Source organism: Pelmatolapia mariae, linkage group LG10_11 (genome assembly GCF_036321145.2).
Source record: "Pelmatolapia mariae isolate MD_Pm_ZW linkage group LG10_11, Pm_UMD_F_2, whole genome shotgun sequence".
NCBI lineage: Eukaryota > Metazoa > Chordata > Actinopteri > Cichliformes > Cichlidae > Pelmatolapia > Pelmatolapia mariae.
This window is the reverse complement of record NC_086236.1, coordinates 23,207,508-23,227,815: the sequence shown is the minus strand read 5'-3', so window position 1 is coordinate 23,227,815 and position 20,308 is coordinate 23,207,508. Positions and strand designations below refer to the sequence as shown.

Below are 20,308 nucleotides of genomic sequence, written 5' to 3'. Positions count from 1 at the left end.
CTTAGTTACGGGTACAACAGCAACATTCAGAGCTCTCGGTTTGGGCAATTTTTGTCGTGTCAGTCGTTATTTTCGGTTCAAATAACCCACATTTTAAGGTTTCGATGGTACATGTATATACGTATATGAAATTCAACAAATTTAATAGTTTATTTAGGCATAACTGTTACATATTGAAACGCCGCGGTGCATCATGGGAAATTGGAAGGAGCGTAAAAATGTAATTGGGTTTTCATTTCCCTAATTGTAGTCTCGCAGGAGTTCTTATTTCACGTAAACTGCCTTTAAATATCCCCTAAATCGTAACCCTGCATTGCCGCCTGTTTGTATGCGTTTCAGTGCAGCGTTTGCAGCGTCGACTGGAAGAGCTCTCCTGATAGACTAAATTCAGGGCGTAATCCTTAAATAATAGCACCATCTGTGGGTGGAGCACAGAAGGTATTCTGTGATGGGTAGCATATGTTGAGAAGAGGGGGCACTGAGGACTAAATTAACTGTTCTTCTGGGCAAATTTAAATTCGAAAATATTTTATTTAGATGAAAACATTGAGCAACAGACACTAGTTAGAAAAACTAATGTAAAAATTATGAAAACAATATGATATATGAGCTTTCCTGTCCCTTTGTGCAGAAACCACAAGTTTTGACAATAAGAAACACACATTATCATATTTATTATAGGAGAAATATTTATAAGTTAAATAAATCATTAGTCTGTGTCATTCCATTCTTTTGGAGGTGGTTACGTGAGCCATTTATATTCAGGCATTATCTAGATGTAAAGGGATACCATTTAGATAATTAGTGGTAAAGGGTCTCATGTAAATGCACTTAATGAGGTGATAACCTAAAATTACAACATTCCTTCTTTGCCTGGGACTCCCTCACCTCAAGAACACCCAGGGGTGTCTGACAGCCACATCATTTCTGCATAATATAGCCGGCCTTGCAGAAAAGGGCACTCTGAGCTGGCTCATAAGTGCAGGTTTGAATAGCAATTGGTGATAATTTGGTTACGTAACAGAAATTTTGGGGGTTGAGGGGCGTCTATAAATATTTTACCCACAACTGTAAAATCATTAGTATCCTTATATAATTCAGGTTAAAAACTTGCAAATTTTGGTAGATTACTCATGTGTTACTTTCCTCCAGTGATGCACGTTTTGCGTACACAACATTTGTGATTTAAATCCACAAACTGTACACATGTGGCCACCTCCAGATAAAATCCTGTCTAATGTTATCTATCAAACAGTCATGATAACCAGCATATTTCACGTATCCCGTTGTATTATTTTCCCCGGGTGTCTGCAGCAAACATTTGTGTTTGCTGTTACCTACAGTATATCCTGTTTTCTGTTGCTGCTATGACCCACTTTCCCCCTGGGGTTCATTAAAGTTTTATATCATCTATTTATGGCATTTTTGAGCAACATGGAGACCTTTTAGTGTGATTCATTTCCATAAATGATCACAAATAAATGCAAGATGATATGGTACACCACCGAGAAAGGCAGGGAATGTCAGTACAACATGATAGTGTTCATCTTGTATAATATCCTTAATGTGGTGAAGGGGTGGATAGGGGAGTACAGCGGGAGTGATGTGCATTGTTTGGACATGCTGATATTGTATCTTTTTACCACAAGGTGGGCACTGCAGCATAGGTACTGAGGAACATCGCAGAGGGGAAGATGGATTGAGAAGGGCAAAGGGAATCAAAAAAGAAAGACAATACTCACCTTTATCAAAAAGCAAAAGGGAGAAAGAGAATTAGTATGTAAGCTTTGTTTCTATAATCAAGGTGAGCATTGACCACCTGCAGAGCATCAAACACGTAGTACATGAAAGCTATAAAGGCCATTTTGATAAAGGCAGGCAGCAAAGTGATCTGGGTCCAGACTGAAATGTTCCTTGTTGGGCTCTAGCAGGGCTCTTGAAGCAATAGTGAAGAGGTCTGCTTTTTGTTCACTCTTCAGTTCTGTTAGGTAAACCGTAGAACAAGCAGAACCTACAGAGAACCCCATTTCAACCACAGCACTGAGCCAACTCTCCAACTTCTGCAGACTTGCTTTTCTGATTAGAGCCTTCGCTCTTCTGTTTGAATTCAGCCATTGTTCATATGGATCATTCAGATAACCATGTTTGTTTTTATTGTATCACAGTGTCACATGAGTCCCATACTCTTCTAACTGGTCTATAATTTTCCCAGTATTTTAGATTTTAAACTGACTGACCCAAATTTTTGGTTAAAATGCTCAGATCTCCATTTGTGAAAAACTGGTTCCTCATTAGTCATGGCATCTCATACTTTTACCCTCCCAGGTGGATGTGTCTGTCTGCTTCAGTGACAGTGACCTGTTTTTCTTACCACAAGGGCATTGCCAGCTGTGTACATACAGATACTGTCAGGTCAGCATTTCTCTGCCTTTTCTGAAAGCAACTTAAGCAGGACCATTCCTAACCCATCTGGCAGCCTTACAAATCTTACACAGGAGCTCACAGGTGAGTGTGTGACCCAGACCTGGAACCACAGGGTCAGGCAACACTGATTAAAAAGAAGATGTGGGTCTATCAGGCCAGCTGAAGGATTAAGACTTCAGGCTAGAGAGGTCACTAAGAAATGACCTGGTAGATTTATTTCTGGCTTTTTTTGACTGAGTTAGACAAATAACGCTAACATTGAATAAATGGTGACTGTTAGATTTACAATGTTTTTGTCCTTTGATAACCAATAGTATTCTGCTCATGTGGTCAGATGCGTTTGAAACTCATTGCAATAAACAGGGATTGTTCCCTGCATGGGAGCCAACATATATGCAAAATATTTTCATTTCTGTAAAAAGCTTTCATTTGTAACCCAGCTTGAAGGGTGCTTATCTCTCTCCAAGAAGTCTAGAAATGATCCCTCAGCTGTGCATCATAGCTGTGACCACTGGGCATTATTAAAATTAAAAAAAAGGATATGTGGGGGAATATGTCTGCCCTGTCAGCAACTGCCCAGACTTTGTCTCATAACTCATCTGTATCGTTGGGACAGATTCCAGTGTGATGTTCATATTTTTAGATTTAGTTTAACCACTGAATGCAACAAAAGCATAAGCCCAATTCCCCACATACAGGTGCTTAAACAGAAAGTCAGCAAGCTAGAGAAAAACAAAAAACAATTACTGGAATGATCTGATTTTTTTTGGAAGATATATTTTTCCCCCTTACCTGTCATAGACTGGTTTCCTAGCACCTGTGGTCATTTTGACTCACAGCATTTAACTAGTTTTTTGTTTGTTTGTTTGTTTTTTGCATATTCAGTCTGATTGTTTAAAAAGTGTAGATCTAGTACGAATAAGATTTTTTTAATGACTCTGCTACGAGGGGGTGATCAGGTCTAACATGTGCTGCAAAGCATGGGATAACACTGGAGGGTGGTTTGCAACATTTTCTATTTTGCCGTTGTTTTCACAATTTGCTAAAAAGGCTTTTGCCAATGCAAATGTGTCTGTGATCTCTCTCTCTCTCTCTCTCTCTCTCTCTCTCTCTCTCTGTCCGTGCAGGCCTGCTCACTTTACTTTTTGATGTGGTCAGTCGTAGATGGGTTTTACCTCTGCACGAAACGTGTGCGCCCATGAGTGCAGTCCGAGGTTAAGGTGCTTAGTTAATGGTTTCTAAATTGGGATTCAGTCGGGTTTTTTGGATGGTGAATTTAATGCACCGGCGTATCCCGGTGGTTGCCTAGTAACGCGCTGGCAGTGGGCGCCGTAGAGAGATCTCTATGGTGGGCGCTCCATTAAAACCGTTGGCGCTCCTGACCTTGGCGTCGTGAATGCGCAAAGCACACAGACTGTGCGAAGCAGGAGATAAGAGTGAAGATCTGCGCGTTTGATACCGAAACCGGAGAAATATTCCACTCACACTCACACACACGCACGAAACATATTGTTTTATGTAACTGACGGGCATAGTATGGAGGAAATCTCGAGATGGAGCGCGTCTTAGCTTGTGAATAAGCAGGTGAGTTAACCTAATGATTCTGATATTTTTTAATGCCTTTTTTCTTCTCTCCATGAGATGAATCTTTGTTCAGATTGATCACTGACATCTGGGTTGACTGTGTTCTTTAAAGCGATTGCTTAGCGATTTACCACAGTGGCTCTTTTCTGTGCTCGGTGTTTTATTTTCCCCATTTTATCCAATATTACACCGTCCTAGACCTAGATTAAACAAGCTTCCCAGTCACAACGTGAGGCGCGCGCGCGCACACACACACACACACACACACACACACACACACACTACAGCAGTTTGTCGATGCTACGTGGGCTGTGGCTTGGTTTTCTCTCTGGGTCTGCATCCTTGCATTAATTTATAAAGCAGTGATCATTATGTTTGAGTGCTACCTACACCTTTCGCGGAGGATATTTTTTCCCCCTACACCAATCCCTGCTCCTCTTTATTGCCTTGCAAAATTAGGGGGATTTGGGAAATCCACTAAAACGGGTTTGATCCACACCAGTCGAATTACAAGGGCATTGGGAGCTCGGTAGCCCACTGTTGTCTGACACAGGCTCCTTCTCCAATCTTTTCATGTCAGGGGGGGCCCCGGGCTACCAGGATCCAGTCGATAAGATGTTGTTGAGATTTTTTTATTAGTGGTGAATTGGAGTTGATTTGTGTGCCTGTCAATGATGTAGGTGTAGAGATAGTAATGGTGGGAGTGGAACATGATTACAGCAATCATTCTAATAGGTTTGTAACTAGGATCAAGTCAGTCAAATGGGAATTGAAGTATTTTGGCCTCAGGGAAGCTAGGTATTCACTTAAACCACCTCTGTGGCGCACCCACATGTGTGTGTGCATAGTGCAAACAAGCCCGTTAGAGTAAAACATTATGGTTGTAAAACGGTTTCTTTTTTTCTTTCTTTCTTTCTTTTTTTTTTAAATATAACTTAGTTACTGGGTTCTGGGCATGTTGCCAGTCTAAATTGCTAAATAACTTGCGGTGTATCATACTTGACTGAGTGATAGCTCAATTTTATTACATGGCCCATTTGGTGTAAGCTATAAAGCTTTTATCCACATCTGTCCCATCGCACACCAGAAGAAGTTGGGAAAGCAGTATGCAGGCGCTTTGACTGTCTGCAGTGACGTCAGTGAAACAAAATAAGTATTTTATATGAGGTACAGCCCCAAAAGAAACCACCTCAGCTTTGCTCCGACACTTAAATTAGGACTCTGATTTGATGTCAGATGGAGAAAAACGTACCGATGGGTTGAAAGCAACACTGCAAATGTGTGATGAGAAAGGTAATGCCTCTCATTTTAAGTCTACATATTATCTCCTCGATCTCCAGCAGCTCCAGCAGTGCCTTTTTTTTGGCTGCTTCTTAAACCAGAGACAACTAACCAAGTCTGACTAGTGATTCCCGCTGTACAGCATGTTACCGCTAATTTCATAATGGATAATGATTTCACAGCAGGTTTTGTGAAGAGAGAGAAGGCTTTTTCACCTCTAAATGGATCCAAATGATTTATTATCTGTGTCACTTTCAAACCAGGAGATGTGCCCTGATATACAGAAGAAAAAAAAGAAAGAAAAAAAATCTGGTTCTTTATCTTTCCCATTTAAATGTCGTGGGAGCTGTACATCATTGTCGTATAAAAGATAGGGGATAGAACAAGTCTTGTCCTTTTTGGCTTTTGGTGGAACATTCATAACTGTTAATTAATACAGACAAAGCTGGCCCCAGGCACAGATCTACAATATTTCTCAAATGAACCTCGGTGCTAGTGTGAGAGTAAAAATGTATCTGAATTGTCTCATTGCTTGGAAATGGGAATAATGTAATGATGTTCATATCGGTTGATGCACAGCACCTGCAAAAGAAAAGGACGAGCTGCCTCTGTTTGTGTTTGTGTCCCTGCCAGTGTAAACAAAATGTTGCAGAGAATGAGGAAAACTGGTGCGCCACGGCTATAGTTAATTAGTGTTTATAATAGTGGGAAGAAACTGCTCCCTTTCTTATTAGTTAGGTTCATCGGGTTAAAAATGGAGCTGTTTAGCAGCAGGCTTTGACAAACCTCAGTGAAGTGCTTATCAATAATCTAAATAGGTTAACAAGCTTGCTTTTGCTTTGCCTATTGACATGCCAGTGTGAACCTGATGTTAAGCACATCACGCCTACTGCTGTCCTAGACCATAAGGACTAAGATGGGATGAATTTTGTATTAGAGCATTGTTAATTGGATGAGAAACTATGCATTTTATTCTCTATAGGTCTACATGGGGTAAGGTTACATTTGATTTTACCACTGTGCACACATGTGGTTGGGGTGACTGTGTGTGACGCTTACACACCAATAAATCAGTAACTACTTATTATTAGGTACCTGGTGATTGCATTTGCAGTGAGGTAGGAGATAGACTAATATGTGTTAATATGTGGTCGGTTACTTGAAGGACTAACAGGTCAAAAATCAAGGAATTCATTTTGCAGCTTCCATTGTTTTGCGCTTTGCTGTTATGCAGTTCTTCTAGGAAATGAAAACTGTAGTGGTTAAAAACTAGAAAAGGCAGTAAAAAACCAAAAGCTAAAATAAATCATCCTGCCTTGAACTCTCCATTCACTGACTTACCATTTATGACACCTGAAAGTAGTGGAAGCAAAAAGTGCAGAGCAGTTACAGACATAAAGGCTTTTCCAAATACTCCACCCTGTGGAGAGGGTTGGGTCCCATCAGGCATGTTTGTTCTGCGAATGTTCATCACTTCCATTATGCATCATGTCAACAGCTGACAGTACTGCTTAGATGCACTGAAAGACTAAAAAGAAAAAGAAAAAAAGAAAAGAAAAAGACTGCACTTATGATTTGGGGGTTTTGAAATAAATTAAACACTGAAACATTCCAGTCGAGTCATATTTATTCTCCGTGAGCGCGCCGTTTTTTAATCTTGCTTTGGTACTTATCAAAGATTCGTCTCTTCTGCTCTGTGTTGCTTTTACATAAGAAATTGAGTTCTTAACACCTTTTAGCTAGAGATGGTTTCGCAGCGTCACTCCAACATCACAGCAGATGGGTTTTTCAGATTTTCCCTATCGCCTCCTCCACTGATACACAAAGATCAGTATTCAGTGATTTGTGCATGAGCAAGCATAAAAAGGTTATTATCAAGCCAGTGTGCGTGTTTAGCGCTAAACTGGAGGAAGGTAATGCTTTTATTAAAAATATCATTTATGTGGATATTTTTTGTTTTTTTACTCTTTTCACACATTTTCATGTTTTTCTGGTCTAATCTGTCAAATCCTCTCGTTTTCAGATCTGTGTTACCTGCAATGAAAGCTGGAAGTGGGGGCGCTCGATACCTGGTTGAGGTGTTTTCGGATTTTATAACTGTCAGATCTAAAGGCGCAGTGAGTGATGTCTGGTTGACAGGGTCAGTGCAGAGGGACTGAATAGACACTAAAGTGTGCATTTGTGTTGTGCAAGGGCACCATCTTGCCCAGACCATGTGGCTGGCTACATTTAGAGACCATCTGTTGCCTGCACACCTGCTACATCGGCAAGGGACTGTAACCATCACCCATTGTGCTCTTCTTTTGTGGATATTATGTTCCTGCTGGTCACTGACCAGGGCAACGAGCCAGAAATTCTACCCAACTGTGACCACCCAGTATGGGAAACTGCGCGGCCTCAGGGTTCCTGTGCCCAGTGAGGTCCTCAGGCCAGTAGATCAGTATCTCGGGGTCCCCTATGCTGCCCCACCTCTGGGCGAGAAGCGTTTCATGCCCCCTGATCAGCCCTCCTCCTGGTCAGGTATCAAGAACGCTACCCACTTCATGCCCGTCTGCCCTCAGAACATCCACAACACTGTGCCAGAGATTATGATGCCAATATGGTTCACCTATAACCTGGACACAGTGGCCACATACATTCAGGATCAGAGCGAGGACTGCCTGTATCTAAACATCTACGCTCCAACAGATGATGGTGAGTTGGTGTGGTAAAAAGGACAGCGATGGCGTTCCACGTCCATTGATCACTGTTTATCGTGGCCCTGATGTTGTGCTGTGATCATCATAAAGCATGCGTGTAACCAATATCCATGCCACTGCTGCCAGCAAGGGCTGATTTACTGCCCAGTGCAATGTCATCATTGTCTGACATGTTGCTGTCACATTAGTGGGTAATGATTTGGTAGGCAACTAAAGAGTTTTCCCTGATGCCACTTAATTGATCCTCTACATACCTAAAGATAGACAGACTGAGGCATGTGCATGTGCTCCCAGCAACAGATATCGAGTGAAGTACTTCAGAGCCAAGGTGTTGTTCAAGCACTGGTCCCCCCTTTAACTAAATGAGATTTTTGGTATTTTTTAAAATAACGAGCCTACAGCACCAGTGGAAATTACAGCAGTGCTAGTAAAAGTAAAAGTGCTAGCTTTCCATGTTTTCTGAAACTTCTTTAAAATTACCGAATCACTGCTTTGCTCCGACAGCATGTCTGCTGGGGGCTAATTAGTGAGGTACAGGAGTCAACCGTCTATCGCATGCTGAATCCCCTCCTATTCTTCTAACTAATAGAAGTGTGAAATGAACCAGCGAGGAAACATTCTGAGTGAATCTGCAAATTAGCAGCACAGTGTAACACCACAGTAATGCTACGTGTTCCCTAAATCAAATGTTGACAAACAGAGTTCTTTAATTCAGGTTACTTAAATTAGGTTTTGGTTTCTTACAGTGTATTGCTTCCCTCCAGAGTATTTGTCATAAAGTTTAGCCCTGAAAGTTTAGCCGTGTTCAACTTGTAAGATGCCACACTTTGACTGGCTTTTCTCTGGTAGCATAGCAACAACAGATAAACAGCCTCCTTGAGAGGTAGCAGTCCAAAATGGTGCAACCCCACAGCCCCTCGAATGAGTTCCTCCAACAGGCCTACTCATCTGGCCACAAACAGGTTAAATAACACATTATTTCAGAGTAACATTGCCCTTTTCTTCTATACATTTTTCTCTCTTCAGACTTGTTCATTGTTTATTTAAAATGCACCTGGGGCACGCTCTGACTTTATTACTTGTTTCACTGATGTGAAACCCCTTTTTCACTTACCTCCAGTGGTCTGTCTCGTCCTGTCACATTACACAGGCTGTTTCTGAATATTGCACTATTCACAGTTTTATCACTATTCACCAAAACACTATATACCTTATATTCCACTCCCTTTGCAAAGAATCAACGTGACACTTTGTCTAAATATAGAGAGAAGGATGAACCAAGATACGTGCATCCTTCGCTGTCACAGTTACTGAAGCGTTCAAAGGCAACAGCATGTGTATGTGCATGTGTGCGTACTTACAAAAGATTTAACGGGTAATACCAATTTGTTAAAACCTGAATTATAAACAGTAATCATTTTGTGTCATAATGTTAGCGTCTTAACACTAACATTATACCTAACTTCATCTACCTTTTTTGTACCGAGGAAAGTCTGGACCGACAGTATATTATTTAAGAGGCACAGTCAACCATGCTATTTTGAATTCTGTACTTCTTTTTTTTTTTTTTTTTTCTTATGTGAATCCCAGGGAGCCAACACAAGAAAAAAGGGGCGGCTGAGATACATATATCTGAAGGTATTTTTAAGAGCTCAAAGTCTTGATGCATGGATTCTTTTAGTTTCATGAAGATCTTACACTCCTTTGTTTTGACTTTCCTAAAGAACTGCGGGGGTTTCTTTTTATTTGAAGAGGAATAAGAAAAATGTTATCCGGTTTATGATTACATAAGTTTCCTGTTAGTGCATCTCGGTCTTGTACTGAACACAGTTGCAATCCTTTCAGTAAGTGCTATATCTCTATTTTCATGCACATTGATCCAGAGATTGCATTATTACTTATCTGTCTTATAGTCCTTTGTAAAGACAGTCATTCGTCAATATAATAAATTGGCCCCAAAACATGAAATATAGATTTTCTGTTCATAGCGAAAACAGAGAACTGTTTCCTTCTTAGCTCATACTAGTAAATAGAAAGAGCTCAGAGTAGTGTGACACCTTCCACTTCATATCTATAAAATTAGGTCTAAACATAGACAGTCTCAAATTTGTGGGTTTTTAATACTGCTTACGCATGCATGTTATACATAATGCTTGCTCCAGCACCTCACATGCACTATAGAAACTGTGGTTAATTATTTATTATTCATACACACGTGTCGGAGCATATTTGCCATTTGTCATTACAGCTTCCAGACCACAGGCCTCCCACCCTAGCTTGCTTCTGAGCACATTTTCTAAGCAGTCTTTTCCCATACCTCATACTGAAGTGGTTGGGGCATAAAGTTTTAGTAAAAGTTCTCCTTTAAGTCTACATTTCACTGCTGTTCCACCCCCACCTCTGCAGGTGTTTGCCTAGCATCTGTGTGTGTGTGTATGTGTGCGTCGATGTTGCAGATATAAGGGACTCCGAAGCGCGGCCCGTGATGGTCTACATCCATGGAGGCTCCTACATGGAGGGCACCGGCAACATGATGGACGGCAGCGTTTTGGCCAGTTATGGAAATGTTGTCGTCGTCACGCTCAACTACAGAATTGGAATACTAGGTGGGGTACATTTTAACGGCATTTCAAACAACACATTTAGTCCTGCTTGAACTTGGGAGAATAAACTGTCACCGCTGTCATTAGCATCAACTGTGCTGCTGCCATTACCGTATAAAATGTAGTACAGACATGAGAGAAAACTATAGTGGAAAGCTGTACAAGGAAATATAGCTTCCTGAGATCTGGGTAGCATAGTGTAGCTTGATCTGCATACAAATGTTGTCTTCAGAGGAAAAGCTATGCAAACACTTATCATGCCATGTCCTTGTTTCACACAATCTGTTTTATACCCACTGAAAACACAATTTATCTTCTTTTAGATGGATTTATCTAATCTGTACAAGATTATCAGCCTTTCTTCGAAGTAAAACAATTTAAATACGCTACGGAGGGTTGCGCCATTCGCAGGCATTTACAAGGTCGAGAGCCCCCCCACACCCTCCACCCTGTGTTTAACATTCAAAACAGTAAGGTGTTTGGATGAGACTTGACAAGCGGATCAGTAACAAGAGCAAGTGTAAGAGCAACGGTGACCTCACTGTAGTTTTATGACATTTATTTCTGGAAATAAAAGGTTTATTTACATTACATTAAACGTTATGAAGTCACTCTTATGAGGAGAGCATTGAAATTTCACGAGCAGCGGAGCCTCGATTGCTTGGTAAGGGGCGCTGCTGCTTGGAAGACTATTACAAGGAGTCGGCTAAGGTAGTGGAACGCTGTGGGAGAGAGCAAAGGCATATTTACACCTGAGGGGGAATGGTGTCAGTTCATTCAGACTCCCCGCTGGGCTACAGCTTTAGATCAAAGCTGTGACATATTTGGTCGAGCTCTCCTTCATCACTGGCTCTGTTGTCTCTCTGTATACACCAGGCTTCCTCAGTACCGGTGACCAGGCAGCAAAAGGAAACTACGGACTCCTGGACCAGATTCAAGCCCTACGCTGGATAAGTAAAAATATTGGTTACTTTGGAGGAGACCCCAGTCGCATCACGGTTTTTGGATCTGGAATTGGTGCTTCCTGCGTCAGTTTGCTGACTCTATCCCACCACTCAGAGGGTAGGAATCTGCAATCACTGTTTTTGAAGTTGTCTCTCACTTTGATGTGCTGTTAATCCCTGCTGTTTGGGTTATAACTAATGCAAAAATTCAGCACCAGTATATCAATGAACCTGAGGTTTTGGCAGGGGGCAGTTTTAGAGTTTTGTTCTCCAAATGAAGCTCCAAATGCTCTGGCAGGGAGATGAAGTGTTATGATATGGGAGTAGGGTAAAGGGGGTATTCGTTAAGTAAGTGATTGCTTTTGTTCCCCTCTACTCAATCTAATCAGGCTAAAAGCTCTGCCTCTTAAAAAGTGAAGCTCTTAAAGAAGCCTACTCGCATTATAAAGTTTTCAGCATGTCTTCGAGTTCACCTGTGACCATCAGTTTTTACCATTCCAACTCATTTATATTTCAGTCTCTCGGCGTCATGTTTGTTTATCCTTGTGTGCCTACCTGCAGTGTCCGAAAATGATTTAAAAATACCAACGATGTTGTGTGTTTGTCGTCCGTCATTGCAAAACCTTGAGCGAAGACATTGTTTACCAAAGACAAGGTTGGCATGAGAATGAAGCAGTCCGAATTCTTAAGATATTCTCATTAAAAACTGATAAACCCCTCCTCCATGGCTCTCGCTCTCTCTCTCTCTCTCTCTCACTCACACACACACACACACACACACACACACACAACTGCTGCATTAGTGTTGTAACTAAAAACATACTTTAAACCAAATTATTTCATATATTTTGAACAATGTAAGGCACTTTGATTTTAATTGAAATTCCTCTGTAAAGGATATACATTACCTACAGGAATCTTCTGACACTCGGTAAAAAGAAAACTAGGTAACAATAAAACATGCTGTTTGATTTACAGTCATCCAAAGCTCCTTGCAAGAATCAAAGATGTGTATTTCAATATGGGTGGCCTGCTGGGAATTGAACATCTTATCTTTGCTGTATTATTGCCCTGGTTCTCCCATTGATGCTGGACAAAATCACGAGAAGGACAGAAATTGTGTGTTTTCATCTATGCGAGGACAGGGAGACTGTGGGAGCCGTCCTTTGTGAGGTTTGTATTGGATGTCCTAGCTCGGCTGCAGCAAATGCACAAAGACCTCCGGCTGTCTTTGAAGTAGACTAGCTAGCTGCTGCCCTAAAAAATTGAAATAAATGACAGCAAAGGAAGGAGAAAGTGACACTGCCCCTGCACTCCTTTTCCAGCGAACGCTCTTCCTTAACCCCAGCAGAGTATTTCTGAGTTGATACATATCACTTGTCATTTTTAGGTGCTAGAAACAAAATCCCTAGAGACAGAGGTGACGCACTGCATATAAACAATTCAACAGAGCAGCGTGTTTACTGTATCAACACTGAAGGATCAGGGTAACTGCATATTCAGCTCTCTGCACACACACCCCTGCACCACAGAGTTGGCACCAGCAAGCTACGTGTATGCTAAGCAGCTTGTTAGCAGGACGCCAATAACGTTGCTGCAATTACAGTAGCTCTGTGCATAACCAGTGTAAGGAAAACTGGAACCTCCTCACTGAAAATTGAGCCCAGTTGAAATTGGTTTGATGTGCATTCCCTGTCATCTGCATATAGAGAAGACGCCACATGAGACAAATTAGAAATCAGCCGAGAAAAGAATGGATTTTCTTTTTGGCGTTTTTCTTATTCTCAGAAGAAGAAGCAACATTCCTCTTTACTAATTTATTTCTTCTACCCGCTGCTTTACTTAGCGGCGTCTCATCTGCTCAACTCGCCGGCCTTATCATTCTTTGTATTTCTAATCTTCCTGATTAATAATCAAAGTACATCACATGTGGCCTTGTTTCATCTTGTTGCCACAAGAAGCAACAGGCAGCCAGCCTCAGATTTAGTTATGAATACCAATTAATGCAACGTGAATCATGTATTTGCTCCTGGCAGTCAGGAATGCTGTTAATAAATATGATTTTGCTGGTTAACCTATGTTCTCTGTGCCTTTGTCCTGTGTGTTTTTGTTCTGAATTTTGTCTCCCAAGGTCTGTTCCACAGAGCCATCATCCAGAGTGGTTCAGCGCTGTCCAGCTGGGCTGTAAACTACCAGCCAGTCAAGTACACTCGCATGCTTGCTGAGAGGGTTGGCTGCAATGTGTTGGACACAGTAGACATGGTGTCCTGCCTGCAGAAGAAAAGTGCTAAAGAGCTGGTTGAGCAAGACATCCAGGCTGCCCGTTACCGCGTGGCTTTTGGCCCTGTCATCGATGGTGATGTCATCCCAGATGACCCAGAGATCCTGATGGAGCAGGGCGAGTTCCTTAACTATGATATAATGCTGGGTGTTAATCAGGGAGAGGGCCTGCGCTTTGTGGAGAATGTGATGGACCTGGAAGATGGTGTGTCTGGCAGCGACTTTGACTTTGCTGTGTCCGACTTTGTGGACAGTTTGTATGGCTACCCAGAAGGGAAGGACACACTGAGGGAGACAATCAAATTCATGTACACAGACTGGGCTGACAAGGACAACCCAGAGACTAGGAGGAAGACCCTGGTGGCCCTCTTCACTGACCACCAGTGGGTGGAGCCGTCTGTGGTAACGGCTGACCTACACGCCCGCTACGGCTCGCCCACCTACTTCTACGCCTTCTACCACCACTGCCAGAGCCTTATGAAGCCAGTGTGGTCAGACTCAGCGCATGGAGATGAGGTGCCTTATGTATTTGGCATCCCCATGGTGGGCCCAACTGATCTGTTCCCCTGTAATTTCTCCAGGAACGATATCATGCTCAGCGCTGTGGTTATGACTTATTGGACCAACTTTGCGAAAAGTGGGTGAGTAACAGTGGATTCAGCAAAAAGTAAAGTAATAAGAATGTGACTCATTTACACATTCGTTGAAATGCATTAAATTGCCATTCACTATCTAATTTCATTGTCTTGGCTTAGAAATGATTGTGAAATAACATAACTGTCCCCAAATTGTGCTTTAGTTTTTATTGCTTTGCATCAATTCCTGACATTAAAAAGATTTTAATTTAGACAACTTATTGTGCAATAGGTCTTCTTGCCTTTGCTGCAACTGGTTTGACCTCATTAAAAATATTTTAAAAACAGTTTAACTCTGCACCCCATACCTGTGAACTTAATTGCTTCCCTGCATACATAATGCCAAATCCTAAAAAAATCAGACATCAGTCCAGCACAGTCATATCAGCTGACAAAACTGAGTGCATCTATTTAGTCTCTTTTTTTAAACAGTCAAAGTCTTGTTTAGCTATCTCTAAAACCTGGTGTAATGCACATAACACAGTTTCATCACTTTGGGCAGCTGTCCTAAAGGTAAGGGCTAATAAAATTTACGGCTTCATTCGCATAAATGTTTAAAGCAGTTCATTGGTGTTTAACAAAAAGGTTACATTGAAGAGAAAGTTTGAAGACACAGTTTAGATGTGCTCTATAAATTTAAGGCCAGCTTTAGTGAGTTGTGTTTTTTGATAGGAGTGACTCACTTTGTCACTACAGAAATACATCGACTTGTATTACAGATAAATGCTGGTAATAAATAAGTGTTTAGAGACGAACTCTTATTTTTCACTCAGGATCTGTCTTTCCTTCTGGCAGATTAGCTTTTTTTTTAATCGATTTTACAAGGAGGCAAAAAAATGCAGCATATTCATCTATATATCTGTCTTCAATTTTCAGCGATTGTGAGTTTATTTTGCCCAAAACAAGCAAAGATCAAATTGCACTAACTGAAAGGCTTCCAGTTGGATGTGGAGTTGGAGTGGAGCTCTGCACCTTTCTTTCTGACAGCTTTGTTTTTCAATTCATCATACCAAGGCAAAGATTTACTAAGTGTGTTTGAAGATAAAAGACATCTAAGTGAGTTGTGGTGGAGGGCTCCCCTGCTGCATGCCAGAGTCTTCCTTCATTTTGAATGCACAACTGCAATGAATCTTTGTGGGTGATGGCCCTAGTGGTTGGCAGATATGCAGCGCTGGTCACTATAGGCTGCTGTTTCAGTGTGTAGGGGATTAGGGGATGCTGAGCTCTTGAGGAGAGTTTGTGATATTACATTGTGTTGACCTGTTGTTTTGCTTATATATTGGTAAGGTTTCTCTCCTCTTTCTGTATTGCATTTCATTGGAAAAGCTATCTTTCCTTATATATTTGGAAGGGCAACATTTGTGGACTTGACTTGTGGGCCTGAGCAATGAGGTTAATGTCATTTTCACCAGAGGGGACAATTTTACCAGACTTTTTTAAGTACAAGAAAAGATGTTTTGTTAAAAAAAAAAAAAAATCTTGTAAAAGCACCAAGAGTACCAATTCAACTTCTTTAATCAAGTAAAAGTGAAAAAGTACAGGCTGTGAAATGTACTCAAAGTTTTACCAAACTAACTGAATCTCATGTTATATTAATAGCATAATAAAATAATATTAATACATAGGAATAGAAAGTCTATTTCAACTTAAATTGTAATTCTAATGAATGCACTCGGCTTGAATATCTGTTATGCAGAACAGAAGCAGAGGACGAACAAAGGGAATAAATAAAACCAGCTCTGTTTGCGTTTGCCTTCAACTGCAGACTTTGCCTCAACGGCTAAACAGGAAAATGTGTATAGACAGTGAGATTTGGCACGTGTGTGAACCCTAAAATTGTGGTGGTGCGGTATGGGGAAATAATCACTTAGAACTAAGATAGAATAATTTCTGTTGTGAGCTCCATTTTTTTGTATACATTCTCTGATCAGCTGACCTGTGTAGCTGCTCTGAATTCAACAAGATATAGGCAGATGGTTTTGCATAAACTGATTTCCAAAGCCTAGACAGTATACAGCTAGTATAAAGGTAGAATTCATTGAGTGAATCTAAACAGCACGATCACCTTCAATCTACTGATGTAATCTTACATTGACCATGAACACCACAGCCGCTCATGCACCAGTCCAACATAGTACAACACTATAAACTTCACTACACTACTGCAAACCTGCATGCCCTTCACGAAATTGCAACCTTTTATCTAACCTTTTAATAGCGAAATATTAGTATAAAAGAAATTTGAATGTTACGTATAAGCATCAATTTCAAATCTTAACGAACAGACCTTACCCTTAAAAATAATCAATAATAACCCTAAAAATAAACCCGTCCTTTTTCTTATATCTTTCTCCATTTCTAAGTGAAGTTATCTCACTTTCTTTGCTCTCTCTGAGGAACAAAAACAACAACTATACTTTTAGCTAGTAGTTGTGTGGAAAACTGCACAGAAACACTTTGTTTGCTGATATTTGTTAAACTCTTAGAAATATTGAATTTAAAATTACCTGCTAGTTAACAAAACATTTCTTCCTTTATGTTCACTTCTTTTCTGTAGCTCTAGCAGTCACAACTTATAGACACCTTCACCAAAAACATCATTCCAGATCATTCTAGTCTACTTAAACCCCTGAATACAGCGCTAAATGAGGCATACATTTGTATTTTATTTTTTTTTAATTCTTTCATCTCTTTGTGTATAGTTAGCGCCGGTGATTGACACACCAGTGGGGTTGTCTTGTATGTTTTTTGTTCCCTCCATTTAGATTCAGCCTGATGTTTGAGGGTGCTCAGTGACAGCATATAATAACTCCCCTCAAATGGCTAAAGTAAAAATTTAAGTAATGAGCCTGTTTAAAAATGTAAGGAGTAGAAAGGAGAGTTATTTGTGATAAACGTAGGGAGTAAAAGTAAAAAGATGCCAAAAAATACCCAAGTAGAAATTCCTGCAAATTCTACTTAAGTTTAAGAACAGTAACTGTAACAACCAAATACTTTGCACTTCCCTCCTGTTATTAAAACAGTAGTGATGTAGATATTTTTCAGTAGTGTTGCCCAATGATGTTAGGGCAAATATAAGCCAAATCACATATTTAAAAAATCTAATGTTCATTGAATTAGGATTGAAGAGGATTGTGCTAAAAGTTCATATATATTGAAATTAATTTCCCTCCAAGGCTAAAATTTACCTGTGATGTCTTCATAGGGATCCTAACAAGCCAGTGCCACAGGACACCAAGTTCATCCACACCAAGGCCAACCGCTTTGAGGAGGTAGCCTGGTCCAAGTATGACCCCTACGACCAGCTGTACTTGCACATTGGCCTGAAGCCTCGTATCCGTGACCATTATCGTGCAACCAAAGTAGCCTTCTGGAAACACCTGGTGCCCCATCTCTACAACCTCCATGACATGTTCCATTACTCCTCCACCACCACCAAGGTCACACCACTGGATCCCACCCAGTCCAATGGCAAGAGGTCTGGGGGCACTGGACGCCCCCCTTTATCCACTGCCCACAGTAGCGGAGAAGGAGGGAGAGAGATGGGTCCTCTGATCATGCCAAACCCAAGAGATTACTCCACAGAGCTCAGTGTCACTATTGCTGTCGGGGCGTCACTGCTGTTCCTCAACGTTCTGGCCTTTGCTGCTCTGTACTACCGCAAGGACAAGCGCAGCCGCCAGGACACTTCACAGCAGCCTAGTCCGCAGCGTGAAAGCAAAGGCAATAATGCAAGCCACACCACAACAGTAGACGAGACCTTGTCATCCCAGCAAAGGAACCAGTGCGAGGCCCTTCACAATCCTCTCCACGTCTCGCCCAGTTTGGACTATACGCTCAGTCAGTGCCGCTCCCCTGACGACATCCCTCTGATGACCCCCAACAACATCACCATGATCCCCAACTCCCTAATGGGCCTTTCCAACATGAGTCCATACAGCACCTTTCCCGCTGGCTACAGCTCTGCAGGCCTGCCCAGCACCCACTCTACCACAAGGGTATAACCTGGCAGCCAGAAAGAGATGAGAAATGTGACATAGATGAAAAATGGAAATGTAAAGCTGTATTTAGGATGTGTAGGTAAAATAGGATTTAATATGTATGTTCTGTCTTTTTCCAAAGGTGTACAACCGCCAACATCCTGCCTTTGCTTTCTCATAATAGGAAGTCTAACTGCAGAGTCATTTTATAATAATCATTTTCAAAGGCAGTCGAAAATAAAAAGTGCATTTCATTTTCCACTTTGGCTTTTTTGGAACTTTACCTAGCAAGAACTTAGTATAATGTTTGTACAGTTGGATTTGTATGGGAAGTTTTTCTTACTCTGTGATATCTATTTTGATCTCGTGGAACAAAGTGACATTACAACTCATGGTGGACAGAGATGAGATCTGGGAGAAGCATAAAAGCAGTATTATTATTACTATTATCAAGCTATTTTATACATATTTCTCATGGTACATTGCTTATTATGAAAATGTATTTTTACTGTAATTACTTTAAAATGCCTTGTACAGCACATCACTTACATGAGGAATTACTGTGGAGTCATGCCAACAATGGATTTAAGTTTTACTGGTCACATGTGTTAAAACTGTCCAATTTACCCAAAATGTTTCTATCTGGTAGTGCAAATTATAGCACTGGGTGTGTGCGTGTGTGTGTGTGTGTGTGTGTGTGTGTGTGTGTGTGTGTGTGTGTGTGTGTGAGTGTGAGTGTGGCTTGGTTTGTGAGAGTGTGGTGCGAGTGTGTGGCTGACAGCTGCAGTACAAAAATGTAAATTAGGCACTGGTTGAAATTAACCATTGGGTTTTGCATATGTAATATTGTGTAATTTATTGTAGTCTATTTGAGTAACCTTGCTATATTATTGTTTTATGTGCTTTTCCATTTTTGCTTAGTACATCGTAGCAATAGATCTTCTGCTTCACTATAAAGAGAAAATTGCTTAAGATGTGTTTTTCCTACTCTAACCAAACTCATGGTTCTTTTGGCTTGGCTTGTTTGTACAGAATAAACTTAGACCAACATTTTATTTGTCGTTTGTTTATGAAAAGCCTACTGTAAGGTCTTCAGAGAGATGACTGTAATTACATTGTAACTGTATGTATACCAATTCAGTTATTCACATTTAAAAAGCAGTTTTATGAACCTTGCAGAATATTGCTCCCTCTCCAAGTGGTTTGGAGCCCTTGTCAAGCTAAACCCAGGGGTCATTCTGTACTGAATGGACATGATGGACCTCAAGCTTTGCGATTTGAGTTCTTTGAACCTATAAAATTGTTTACTGGTAATCTAAATGAGATGGCTATTAAAAGATTTTTGGAACTAAACATGAGTCTTGTCCGAATCTGGGATTTGAACACAATTTATAGGGAAAAAGCAGGTATAATGACATCCTATAAATCGTATATGTTAAGAAAGGTAGTCCTAAGCTGTATAATATCTAGGTCATGATTAGCCTTAGAGATGCAGTTACAGGGGAACTGTGCTGCATTTACACTGTTACACTGTTCCTGGAGTGGTTTTTTTTTTTTAAAACCATGGTAAGCCGCTAAAAAAAATTCATGTAAGATATTTGAAAATCTGGGGATAAAGAAATGAGATCAACAGACCTCTGTAACTGGCTTCTCTTCTTTGCTTGAGGCTAGCAGCTGGATGCTGCATCAGCTGACACTATTTCAGCACACCTAACTCTCCAGCTGAAGTGTTTTCTGATGAGTTGCAAAAAAAAGATGTCTCCAGTTCAGTTATAATTTGGATTTTAAAGTCCAGTATTGTTAAATAGTTTGAATGTGATGCTGAATAAGTGGAATCTCGATTATTTCCAGTGAAGTAATTTTAAAAGATGTGAGGTT

At 40.8% G+C, this 20,308-nt stretch overlaps 1 protein-coding gene across 2 annotated transcripts; it reads left to right on the top strand.

Annotated features, from left to right (window-relative positions):
- The first annotated feature begins 3,627 nt into the window (after positions 1-3,627).
- nlgn3b (neuroligin 3b) lies at positions 3,628-19,769 on the top strand. Of its 2 annotated transcripts, XM_063486784.1 has the most exons (7): positions 3,628-4,008; positions 7,313-7,983; positions 9,579-9,626; positions 10,445-10,594; positions 11,468-11,653; positions 13,667-14,456; positions 17,656-19,769. In XM_063486784.1, the coding sequence occupies exons 2-7, from the start codon at positions 7,503-7,505 to the stop codon at positions 18,452-18,454; spliced, it is 2,454 nt and encodes an 817-aa protein (XP_063342854.1). In that variant the 5' UTR covers positions 3,628-4,008; positions 7,313-7,502; the 3' UTR covers positions 18,455-19,769. The 2 variants fall into 2 exon arrangements, with proteins under 2 accessions (XP_063342854.1, XP_063342855.1); XM_063486785.1 differs by lacking the exon at positions 9,579-9,626.
- Positions 19,770-20,308: the final 539 nt, after the last annotated feature.

Coding starts and splice junctions, on each gene's coding strand:
- nlgn3b (XM_063486784.1), top strand. CDS start 7,503: ATGTGGCTGGCTACATTTAGAGACCATCTGTTGCCTGCACACCTGCTA. Junction 7,984..9,578: donor CTACGCTCCAACAGATGATG/GTGAGTTGGTGT, acceptor TGTGAATCCCAG/GGAGCCAACACAAGAAAAAA. Junction 10,595..11,467: donor CTACAGAATTGGAATACTAG/GTGGGGTACATT, acceptor TGTATACACCAG/GCTTCCTCAGTACCGGTGAC.